At 51.5% G+C, this 11,695-nt stretch overlaps 2 protein-coding genes and 1 pseudogene across 5 annotated transcripts in view; 1 reads left to right on the top strand and 2 right to left on the bottom strand.

Annotated features, from left to right (window-relative positions):
• The window catches only part of Tmem104 (transmembrane protein 104), a 62,502-nt gene extending 57,967 nt beyond the window's left edge, over nt 1–4,535 (bottom strand). For both annotated transcript variants that reach the window (XM_005412255.2, XM_005412256.2), the window contains exons 1-2: nt 4,433–4,535; nt 3,595–3,708 (exon numbers count right to left, since the gene is read on the bottom strand). In XM_005412255.2, coding sequence (XP_005412312.1) covers nt 3,595–3,639 — 45 coding nt within the window. In that variant the 5' untranslated portion in view covers nt 3,640–3,708; nt 4,433–4,535. The remainder of the gene's footprint in view (nt 1–3,594; nt 3,709–4,432) is intronic.
• A 121-nt stretch (nt 4,536–4,656) lies between these two features.
• On the top strand, nt 4,657–10,067 carry Nat9 (N-acetyltransferase 9 (GCN5-related, putative)). Of its 3 annotated transcripts, none has more exons than XM_005412253.2 (7): nt 4,684–4,729; nt 5,152–5,388; nt 7,955–8,064; nt 8,526–8,669; nt 9,179–9,238; nt 9,387–9,481; nt 9,577–10,067. In XM_005412253.2, exons 2-7 carry the CDS (start codon nt 5,312–5,314, stop codon nt 9,709–9,711), a joined length of 621 nt encoding a protein of 206 aa, XP_005412310.1. In that variant the 5' UTR covers nt 4,684–4,729; nt 5,152–5,311; the 3' UTR covers nt 9,712–10,067. The 3 variants fall into 3 exon arrangements, with proteins under 3 accessions (XP_005412311.1, XP_005412310.1, XP_013364112.1); XM_013508658.1 differs by having other exon boundaries at nt 4,690–4,729; nt 5,221–5,388; XM_005412254.2 differs by lacking the exon at nt 5,152–5,388 and having other exon boundaries at nt 4,657–4,729.
• On the bottom strand, nt 5,397–7,050 carry LOC106147393 (annotated as a pseudogene).
• Nucleotides 10,068–11,695: the final 1,628 nt, after the last annotated feature.

The following is an 11,695-nucleotide window of genomic DNA, read 5'->3' as shown; positions in this document are numbered from 1 at the left end:
TTGAACTCACTATGGAGCCCAGCCTGGCCTCAAACTTGCAATCATCCTGCCTCAGCCTCCTGAGTGTTGGGATTAGAGCTGTGCACCGCCATGCCTCTGTTGTGCAGCCCTTTTATAGGAGATAGGAGTTTGATGTTTTGGAGGCTTTTAAGCAGGGCACTAACAGAACAGACACAACCTGATCACCTAACATCTGCACTTCTTACAGCTTGGTTCTCTTTAGTGAGAAACTGCTGCTGGAGACAGAGATGTAATGATGCATCATGTACCCAACGGAGACTTCAAATAAATCCCAGTGAAAACAGAAGCGTTCACAACGTTAGACAGGGACCAGGGAAATAGCTCAGTGGCATGAGTGCCTGGCAAGGTCCTGAGTTTGATTCCTGGAACAACAACAACAAAATAAATAAAGCACTTTCATTCACAACTTTAGACAGGAGTGAATTAGGCAGTTAACAGAAATGGGTAGTTGTGGTTGTCTTGTTACCATTACGGTTTATATCTAGATGTTCCCCGCAAAGCCTCAAGAGCCCATAGGTGCAGCTCCTAGGAAGTGACTGGATCATGGGGGTGTGACAGTCATCAGTGGTGAAGTCCACTGGTGGGTTTGTGGTTAAATGTGATGTCGGGAGGTGAAACTGCTCAAGGAGGGTCACGGAGGGTGTGGCCTGGAAGGGTCTCTCCCCCTCCCTCCTCCTCTCATCTCCCTGTCTGCTTCCTGCCTGCCATAAACAATTCTCTTCCGCCATACTGCTTGCCTTAGAGCCATGTGGCTGTGGATTGAAACCTCCATGAACTGTGAACCCAAATAATCCTCTCCTCATTTCAGCTGTGGGTGTCCGGCATTGTGTCCTACCCATGAGGAAAGCAATGAGGACAGTTACTATATTTTAGTTCCAAAGGAGGTGCTGTGCCCCTAGCGGGGCCCTGGAATCCTGTAAGACAAAGCAGGACTTCCCTGCCTTCCCAGGGCCTCAGCAGTCCTAGCGAACATTCATCCTTTTTACCTTCAGTGAAGGTAATCAGCAAGGACCAATCACAAGGAGCAGACAAATGCAGGCAAGAAGCAACTCTGCGCTGGGCCGCAGGCTAAGTCAGGAGGAGTTGTGGGGCAGGAGGAAGAGGAAGGGCACAAGAGACAATTCTCTACGGCCAGCCTCCTGGGGAGGAGGCCATAAAGCAGAGGAATAGGACCCTGCCAGTCTCCAAAGGCAAGGCCCACATGTGCACGTAAAACCAAGCCTCCTCTAGTTCCCTTCTCAGTGGCTGAACTGGAGGAGGCACAGGCCCACTCCCGTGATTGCTCACAGGGACCTGTGTGCGGGAGACCTTAGCACACAGCATGGCATCTGCCTCAGCCCCAACCCACAGCATCCCCCATGACCTGCAGGAGGCAGTGGTCACCCATGCCTTTCAATGGCTTCCCCTCTGAAAACTGTCAAGGGACACAGGCAGCAATGACGTGCAAGAGCTGATTGGATTTAAGACTGAAACCAAGACTCTGTCCTTCAAAAGCAAGAGCAAAGATCTTCAGCAAGAACCTGCTAGCTGCAGGGAGCGGTGGCACATGCCTGTAATCCCAGCACTTGGGAAGCTAAGGCAGGAGGATTGACACGAGTTCGAGGCTAGCCTGGGCTACTTAGCAAGACCCTGTCTCAAACAAACAAACAAACAACCAGAATTAAATCAAGCTAAAGCAAACATCCACCCCTGAATTGGAAAAGAACTCACAACTCAAGTCACTTGGAAAGGAATGGGGCAATACAGAGCTAACAAGAGGCTTGTCTTGGGAATGATCATGAGCTGATATACTTTTATAAACTATGTGCCCAGTATCTTAGTCTCCCTAGGCAGCTGGGGCAGGGTTCTGCCTACACCAAGCAAGGCCTACAGGTATCTCAGCAGCTTTGGCAGTCAGTCGGTTCTTTTTTTTTTTTTTTTTTTTTTTTTTTTTTTTTCCGGTACCGGGAACCGAACTCACGACCTTGCGCTTGCCAGGCAGGCGCTTTGCCGCTGAGCTAAATCCCCAGCCCCCAAGTCAGTCGGTTCTATAGTTGATTTGGGATCCGTGGATGATAACCTTCTTTTTGTCTTATAGGGAATCAAGATTAATTCTCCCAGAATGGTGGAGAGATGTTTTCTTCCCTGAAAACCCCGCCCACTTCTCCCTGGTTACCGCTACCTTGTCCCACCACTGCCCATCTTTCCCCTACATCTGTCTTTGTCAGGAGGATAAGAGGAAATAGCACCGGTTTATGACAACTGTGCAGAGCTGGCCCTCAGAGAAAGACACTGAACAAAATAAAACATACAGGAAATGGATGCAAAAGAAAAAAGCGGCAGATTGGGCATGGGAGCATGTACATGTAATCCCAGCATTCAGGAGGCCGAGGCAGGAGGATCACAAATTTGAGGCAAGCCTGGGCTACACAGTGAGTTAGTTTAAGGCCAGTCTGGGGCATCTCAAACTCTTCTGAAACTCAGTTACAGAAATGACTCACTTCCTCCACTCTAAATTTATAGACATTATAAGAAAAAGCAAGAACTAGGGGACTTTCAGGCATGGCCATTTCACTGCTGACACAGGAGGCTGGCAACTATTACCCAATTCCACATATGAGAGGGACACTGTTCATTCCATTCCAGGGTTCACAAAAAATTCCCCCTCGTAAACTACGCAGGTGAAGGAGGCTCTTTTATGGCTGCATGCCAATAGTACAGGCCTAACAGGAAGACCTGAAGTGAGGAAGGTTTCTTTCGGCTATTCACAGACACGCTTCCTTACCCGTCACAACACAATGCTAGTGTCTGCGATGCTAGGGTTCCTAGAGGTTCCCAGGGTAGAAAGGTGTGTGCAAAGCTGGGCTGCAGCTTAAGGCAGGTAAATTCTAGATAGAAGGCTCTGGTTACTTATAGAAATGCTGCTTTTCCCTGGGCTACGTGGTAGCAACAAGTGTCAACTGTCTGATTATTTAAATGATTACCTGCCAGCTACTTATCCAGGCAAGAGGTTCTGTGATGTAACAACCATGACCAGTGGACATGACACAGGGAAGATAAACTGGCTGTGTGTGCGGGGAGTGAGGGGCCGAAGAGACTCAAGACGGAGAGAAATCAATCATTCTAATTGTCCTAATTTTAGACGCCAACTAACTGCTGTTTGAAGTCTCTGCCTCTTTCGACATCCAAGACCATAAAAGTTGTGCAATGCACAAGTCAGCTGCAGACCACAGCAAGTTCAAATTGTTGAGCTGAATAAAACCCCGTCAACAATTGTCAATCACGGTCCATCTGAAGAGCAGCACCATATGGAAGTGTTGGTAGCCCTGAGATAAATACTGTAAAGCGTTAGCCAGTTAATTTTGTTGGGTTTGACACTGTATGGTAAGCCTCTACAAAGGGAATAAACTTGATTCAGGATTCTGAGCTATGACAGAGGCAGTGGGGCTCCTGCTATATGCAGCCCCCACCCTGTCTTCACCAGGGTCTTCTTAAACCAGCAGAACCGCTTGTAACATTCACTGGAACTAGTAAGTTTCTCTAGAGGCCAAAAGCGCTGTTCTCAACAAAACAGATTCTGGAAGGAAAACTCACATAGGGAGAATAGAGTTCTCCAGTCTCTGTGATTTCACCTGCCATCTCCAAAAAGCGAGGGAGGGTGGTCAGCAGAGGTTGCTTCTGTGCAGGGGAGGTGGTCGTTGCAGGTCCCTAAGGCAAAAGAGTAGACTTCAACTTTCTGGCAGACCAAGACGGGGATGGGAGATTTGCAGTCACCCCCATGACATCTCCTGCACTTTGTTTATTTATTTTTTGGTGCCGAGAATCGAACTCAGGACCTTGTGCTTGCCAGGCAGGCGCTTGGGCCGCTGAGCTATATCCCCAGCCCTCTTGCACTTTAATAACACACTTTGGGCCTCAAGACTCAGCCTAGAGGGAAGGGTCTCCCAGGACGATGGAAACCCAGCAGTTTCATTTAACAGGCCCTATCTGTTCACGGCACAGCTCTGTGCATGGATGCTGTTCGGATCCTTAAGTGACTTAAGGAGCTTTTGAAGCTACTAAGTCTCACCCACCGCTACAGCTCCCTTTACACACTCTGAGTGCTTATGCCCACTTAATTCCAGGAACTGTGAGCTCACCACCACACAGGGCACCCCATGGAACTGTGCCTCGCCGCTCATGGCAGGGATCTGGGGCTTCCTGGGTCGCTCTCCAATCCAACTCTTTGTCCCAAAGCTTCTTTTGAACGGGGCCTCTACTCCGCGGCCCCCATCTGCCTTCTGCCCTGCTTTTGGATTTCTCACTCTTAAATCTGCCTTTCTTCTCAAAAGCCTCTATGCAAGTCTCTCCTTCGTTCTCCCTGCTGGGGGAGCTCCTAGTCCGCCACCCCAGTCCATCCCATCCCACCGTTTCACCCGGCCCGGCACGGCACCTGCAGCACAGATAACTCCCGATCGCCGGGCCGCTGCCTGTAGCCTCTGCCACTGCCGGCGCCAGCTGTCTCACACCAGCGCCCATAGGGCGCATGCGCTGGCTCTTGAGCCCACCTTCCCGGCGCGCGCCTCGGGCGGGGCGCGGCACGGTGATTGGGTCCTTCGCGGAGGCGGGGCCGGAGTTGGGCCTACGGGCTGCCGTCTGCGTGGCGGAAGTGGGAAGGTGCGCGCATGCGGAAGTGCGCTGCCGCCGGCCTGGCGGGGAAACATGGGTAGCTGGGAGAGGCGGGTGACAGGTTCGCCTGGGGACGCTTTCCTCGGCGAGGGATGGGTGTGAGCTTGTCAGTTCCGGGGCCTGGGTGGTTGGAGGGTCGAGGAGAGGAGCTTGTAGCGCCATCCAAAGGGGAGGGCGCTGGTGAGGCTGGGATTAGGGGCGGGGAGGAGAGGGGGCCAGACGTGGGTGTCGTGGACGCCTGAGCGAGGTGTTAGAAATAGGTTTAGCGCAGGGCTGACAGTTGATTCTGGGCTGAAATCCTGGAACTGGGGCAAGCGATAGGCGCACTGAGGATAAACTTTTAGTGCGCGGGTTTGATGAATCGAAGTTCTAGAGGGTAGACCGAAGGGACGGAAGGAATGGCAGCCCGGGCTTGGCCCCTTTGAGATGCGAGCCAAGGATTGCTTAATTATACTCATTCAGCTCAGCTTCCTTTCTTGCAAGAGTTTTGAGTGCGCTTTCTCGGAAGTGTTTGGAAGGAAAAAAGGTCGAGAGGCCCTTCTGTCAATTTAGCTCCACCCCAGCAAGAGAACCGGCGCCCATCCTAAGTGAGGAAAACGCAGCGTCCTGCAGTCTTTGCTGACCCCTACCTGCAGGCGCTACCATGAGGTTGAATCAGAACACTATGTTGCTGGGGAAGAAGGTGGTCCTGGTACCCTACACCTCAGAGCACGTACCTAGGTAACTGGTCACCTGACTTGGGGTACACCTGTAGTGCACATGAGGTTGAGGGAGTCAGCTGTCCATGGCACAGCCAGGAGCCTTCCTGATCCCCAATCTCAGGGCTGTTTGCCTTGAGAAGAAGAAACACTGGTTGTGAGAAGTAATTGCATAGAGGAAAAATGAAGCTGGGTGTGGTGGCGCACGCCTGTAATCCCAGCACTCAGGAGGCTGAGGCAGGAGGATCGCTGCCAGTTCGAGACCAGCCTGGGCTACAGAGTGAGCTCAAGGCCAGCCTGAACTGCATAGCGAGACCCTGTCTCAAAAAAACAGGAGCGAGGGGGAATGAGGCTGAAGTGAAGGGCTGCAACTTCCCTGGAAGAAGTTGACCATTTCCTTGTTTTTCCCTTTCCTTTTCTCAACTGCCTTTTCACTTTTCAGTACGGAATTATTTTGTCAACTAAGAAAGAAATGAAATGGTATTCTTGCATGTAAGGAAGAAAAAGAAATGGTATTCTTGCCTAGTTGTAAACTGACTTTCCCTGGTGTCGGCAAATATACCCAGTTCTTGGAGACTTAACATTTATTTGTCCTAAAATCCTCAGTTGATGGACGTTAGTCTTTGTTGTTATTAGAACTTAATTATTATTAAGCACCAGCTTGATACTGAAGAAATTTTCGAGTCACTCTTGTATAATCTACTTCCTCCTCCCATTACTAAAGTGTTGATCAAGAGCTTATCAGATAGACAGGCTCCCTTTTTGCTTCTGTATAAATCTTTATGAAATAAAGGAAAAGGGGTGTGCACATCATTCTGTAAAACTCTGCCCGGGCTCTGGAGGCGGTGGCCGTCAGGGGCTCTTCCCTGCCCAGGTCCTGACCAGCTCTTGTTCATGAACTGAGTTTTCACAAAGCAGATCCACCACTTGCTGAGTTTATCATTCTGAGGGGCAGAACCTTTTTCACAAATCTCAGTCCAGTCTTGTGCCTTAGCTGCTGCGGGTGGGCTCTACCTGTCTCACCTCATCTTCCTGTTTGTTTCCAGGTTTGGCATAAATGGCATTTAGTGGGAAACCAGGCTCTCCAGGATTGGGAAAATTAGTGATTTCCAGTGTCTACATTTCTTTTTTTTTGGTTTTCCTCCGGTACCAGGAATCAAACTCATGACCTTGCACTTTTCAGGCAGGCGCTGTGCTGCTGAGTTAAATCCCCAGCCCCTCTGCTTGGCTTTTGGAATTGCACATTGGAGTTTCTCTTTTTTCTTTCTTTCTCTTTCTTTCAGAGTTTCTCTTTTTTTCTTCCTTTTTCTCTTTCTTTCTTTCTTCCTTTCTTTTCTTTTTTTCCTTCTCCTCTTTTTCTTTCTTTCCTTTTTTTTGGACCAGGAATCAAACTCTCGGCCTTGTGCTTACCAGGCAGGCACTGTGCTGCTGAGCTACATCCCAGACCCTGGTGTTTTCAGAAATGTAGAGAGTTATATATATCAAAGTCCTGTCAGCTTCATTCTTAACTTCATAGTTTTTGAAGAATACATTGGCCTTAAAGTAATAGATGGCTTCACCTACTATACCTGTATCTTTGTTTCTCAAGAGGTGGGTCCTTTGAACTGACTCCTGATGGGTAGCAGTGCCATTTTTCCAATGAGTTTAGTGTGGGGTCCATGAGAGAAGAATGGTAGGCTGGCATTTTGGTGGGCTGGGCTTGGGACACAGAGGAGTAGGACCTGGTTAGAACGTAACCTTTTTGGTGGGGGTGGCTCAGGCTCAGTCTGATTTTTTTTTTTGAGACGCAGTCTTGAAGGTAGTCCAAGCTTATCTTGAACTCATGGAGCCCAGGCTAGCCTGGAACTTGTAGCAGTCCTCCTGCCTCAGCCTCCTAAGTGTTGGGATTACAGGCTTGTAGCACCACAATCCTACTGCACTGTTTTGATGTCTACTGCTTGAAAGGCTAGAACTGAGTCACAGAACGAACTTTTGTAGGAGCAGTTGGCAAATGTAACTGTGCAAGTGATAATTATGGAAGTGTCCTGTACTTATAATTTTCCTTCGGGAGTCCCTGCTGTCCTGCCTTTGTGGGGGTTTTTCAGGCCTTCATTGATGAGGTTGGCTTGCCATACACTCCCTCTCAGGAATCTGGGGAATGTTTGGTTTCAGACTGCTCTGAATGTACCTCTGAGCCAGGTTGGGAAGGTGAGCAGATAGAACATTTCCTTCGTGCTGTTCTTTTGTGTGCCTGGCCTGCTTAGGGGTCTTGTTCGGTGACCTTCCGTCCTAGGAACATCCATAACCCTCTTTGGGTCTTCTATGACCCTGTGGGTCTCCTCCCTGTTATATACTTTTTTTTGTAGTGGAGATTGAATCCAGGGCCTTTGCACTCAGCTACATCTCCAGCCTTTTGGCATTCATAGTTTTTTACTTTGGGGCAAGGTCTCATGAAGTCGATGGCTGCCCCAGCTGTGCTTGAACCTGTACTGTCCTGCTTCAGTCTACTGAGTAGCTGGGATTACAGACACTTCCTCCTCTTATAAAGCATAAGCCCCGTGCTTCCAAATCAGTCCTGCATGTCTAAGGCCAGCCCTCTGTCCCTGCAGGTACCATGAGTGGATGAAATCAGAGGAACTGCAGCGTTTGACAGCCTCAGAGCCATTGACCCTGGAGCAGGAGTATGCGATGCAGTGCAGCTGGCAGGAGGACGATGACAGTGAGGAGCCAAGGCCCCTGGCCCTGGCCCTGGGTGGGCTGGGTCAGAGGAAGTCTCCAGATTCCCACCTTTCTCCAGCCCTACTCCTAGCCCTTCTGGGGCCACGAGAGCTTTATGAAAAGCTTGGAAACTAGGTGCAGTGGCACATGCCAGTGTAAAACCAGCTACCTGGGAGGCTGAGGCTGGTGGATCACAAGGTTGGGACAAGCCTAATGTAGTAATCATCCTCCTTTGGGTCTTCTGCTCTTTTTGGGTACAGTTGTTATTCGGAGAAGGCCATGTTTTTCCTTTAGATTTAGGACAGTTTTAGAGCTTTGTAATGAGCTGCCTGAAGCTCTGGGTCCCTTTTCTCCAGCTAGGCAGACGGGTTTTCTGTAATTTCTGCCTTGGGCACAAACACCCTCTAACCTCTCTTCTCTGGGGGTGGTAACTGGAGTGGTGACTGTCATCTCCTCCCTTAGAGTGCACCTTCATTGTGCTGGACGCAGAGAAGTGGCAGGCCCGGCTAGGCCCTGCTGAAGAGAGCTGCATGGTGGGCGATGTGAACCTCTTCCTCACGGATCCGGAAGACCCCACTTTGGGGGAGATTGAGGTCATGATTGCAGGTTTGTTCCGTATGGCTGAGCCTCCCTTCCTTCCTGGCCTTCAGACCTCTGAGCTATAACCTCGGAGAGCTCAGTGGGAGACCAGCACTTGGCTGGGGCAGGTTGCCCTCCAGCGCTCCCTTCAGCCTGGTGGTCACCCCTGGGATCATCACTTTCTTCCTTATGCTTCAGTGTAGACTTTTAAATTCAGTCTGCCCTATCCTTGAGGTAGATGGGGACTCTTGAAAAACAATTTCCAGAGTGTTCTCCTACTAGAGGAACCCCTCCTGTTTCTGCATACCTGGTTCCTCAGCTTTCCCCAGGGGCCCCTGATTCCTTCATGGTAGTGTACTAAGGTGAAGGGGTCAGCTTTGGAGTCAGATTCCTGGGTTGCAAGCAGCAAATTTACCCAAGGGTGTGTTGTTTCACATCTGAGTGCCTCTTTTCCTCGTGCGCAGTGTGTAACAGTAGCACCAACCCCACGGGGTGTCACACACTGGTGTCAGCCACTGTGTTGCTCTTTGTCCTAGAGCCCAGCTGCAGGGGCCAGGGCTTCGGCACGGAGGCTGCTCTCCTGATGATGTCCTATGGTAAGATGGCCTGAGTGGACCATGGTGGGGAGGAAGGGCTAGGTCCCCGAGGGAGGGAGGCGGGTGACAGGTGCCTCCCCTGCAAGTGGGGACAGGAAGTATGGGAGCTTCATCCTGCTGCCTGCCCCTCTCCCCGTTATGTCTGGAGGAGTGACCAAGCTAGGTCTGACGAAGTTTGAGGCAAAAATTGGGCAAGGAAATGAACCCAGTATCCGGATGTTCCAGAAACTTCACTTTGAGCAGGTGAGGAGGTTGGGGCAGGCCTGGGTCTGGGTGGTGGGGCTGGTGGTGTTGGAACTCGTGAGTAACTTAGTGGCCCTGGCCTCTGGCTCATGCAGGTGGCCCTGAGCAGCGTCTTCCAGGAAGTGACACTTAGACTGACAGTGAGTGAGCCTGAGCGGCAGTGGCTTCTGGCTCAGACCAGCCATGTGGAGGAGAAGGCTTACAGAGACGGGTCAGCAGAGCACCAGTGACAGCCAGGCCCTGGCCGCCCCTCTGCAGGAGCTGGGCGTGGGGCCTAGCCACTCCAAGGACCAGAGCTCTTCGCAGGAGATAAATGTGTGGTCCCTTTGGTCCCAGTCCAAACTGGGAGTCACCTTTCAAGGACCTTCAGACTTGGGCTGGGTTTGCCTTGGCCTCTCCCTGACTGGCGCCCTGACTTCTCTTCACCTCTCGGCCAGACTGACTCAGATGCCCCTGGATACATGGCAAGAATCTACTGGGAAGGGCAGGGTGGAAGTGGGCATGGACAGGCCTTCCTCTGCAGGACCAGAGCTACCACCTGGGGGCAGCACCCTGGCTGAGAGTAAAGCACTGGGTGGCCAGCTTCCTTGTTTTCATGTGGCCTGTGTGAGGCACTGGGAGCTCAGTATGAGTACCCATCCTGGGAAGGGTATCTCAGTTCTGTCGTCGGCAGGAAGCCAGTGTGACCCTGGAAGGCAGGAGAGGTGGACTGGTGAGGGAGTGAGGGAGTGGTCCAGCCCCTCCCCTAGCTCCTGCTTCCTCATTTTGAGTCAGACAGCCCTGAATGCAGAGGAATAAGTTTTGTCTACAAAGTCCTCAAGGCTGGGAGAATACCCTGTTCACGAGCCTCTTACTCCGCTGCTGGCTCCAAGAGGAAAGCCACTCCATAGCCCAATCTGCGGGAGCAGCCTCGTCCCTGCAGCTCTCCCACATCAGCTCTAGGGCTACTGCAAAGGCCGCTGCACCTGGCCTTCCCACGAGGGGGCAGTGGAGGCACAGGTTTGGGATGGTCAGGCTGCTGAGGCTTAGCAGAGTAGCACCACGTTCCCTCAGGAAACCCTTAACTCCTGACTGTCCCTCATACTTCATCACCCAGGGTGGCCATCAAGAAAGGTGAGGCATTGCTGGGAGTGGTGGCGCATGCCTGTAATCCCAGCACTCGGGAGGCTGAGGCAGGAGGATCATTGCCAGTTCGAGGCCAGCCTGAACTGCATACCGAAACCCTGTCTCAAAAAAAAAAAAAAAAAAAAGCATGTTTTCAAAACACAGCCATAGAAGGCAGCTTATGGGGCATCTTCAAGAGGGAAACCAATTCTAGATGCTGTGACTTGAAGCCCCTCGGCTCCTGTCCCTTTTCCCAGATTGCAGCTGAAATTCTGTAGAATCTAAACAATGAATCTAAGGTGAAAGGTCCACTTGCTGTGGTTTCCTTTGCACCCTGCTCCAGCCCTTTAGCGACTAGAGTTACCTCTGAGCCACCTACCTGTCCCTGTCTGCAGCCTCAGCAGTCAAAGGTCCCCCAGTGCTTCTCCACCCAGCAGGTGAGGTAGGGAGGGGCCCTTTAAGCCCTATGGGGCAATCCAGGGGGGAGGGGCCCTCCACAAGGGGTCAAAGGGTCAGTCCAGGGCTGGGTAAAGGGAGGCCAGGTAAAGAGAGCAGGACACAGAATGATGAGTGCTGTGATAAGGGTTCTGGATGGTTCCATTTAAGGCCAGTGGAATCCAAACCCTAAAGTACCAGATGGCCAGATAAGACCGGCCCTTCTCTCCACTCTGAGGGTTGCTCTCTTCCCCAACTTGTTCCGCTCAGTTCAGGAACCTGGTTCTGAGTGGTCACCCTGGTTGAGTGGAGAGGGGGTAGCCCAGGGCCAGCCTCCCTTTCTTCTGAGCACTGCTCTGGACCTTCTGCCCTGCAGCCTGGGCCACCTGGCAGACTTCTAGGATATGGCCTCGGGTGTCTGAGGTGTAAGGGACCAGGGCTTGGACCTGCATTTTGCCCTTGGAAAATCCCCTCCATCCCACTTTGTCACACAGCATGTTCTGGGGCTCAGTGGACCATTCTGTTTTCTCCCAGTGCTGGAGAACTGCCCTCCAATCAGGCTAGTGGCCAGACAAGATAAAGTACATGGCGCCAGCTCAGCCTGCTCCTGGGAATCCTGTAGCCAACTCTTTAGCTTCAAACGCAGCTTCAAGGGCTGGGGATATAGCTCAGCGG

The sequence above is a fragment of the Chinchilla lanigera genome, unplaced genomic scaffold (assembly GCF_000276665.1).
Source record: "Chinchilla lanigera isolate Chin_1 unplaced genomic scaffold, ChiLan1.0 scaffold00152, whole genome shotgun sequence".
Classification (NCBI taxonomy): Eukaryota; Metazoa; Chordata; class Mammalia; order Rodentia; family Chinchillidae; genus Chinchilla; species Chinchilla lanigera.
Note: the sequence above shows the minus strand (reverse complement) of the source record. Positions and strands in the feature narration are given on the sequence as shown.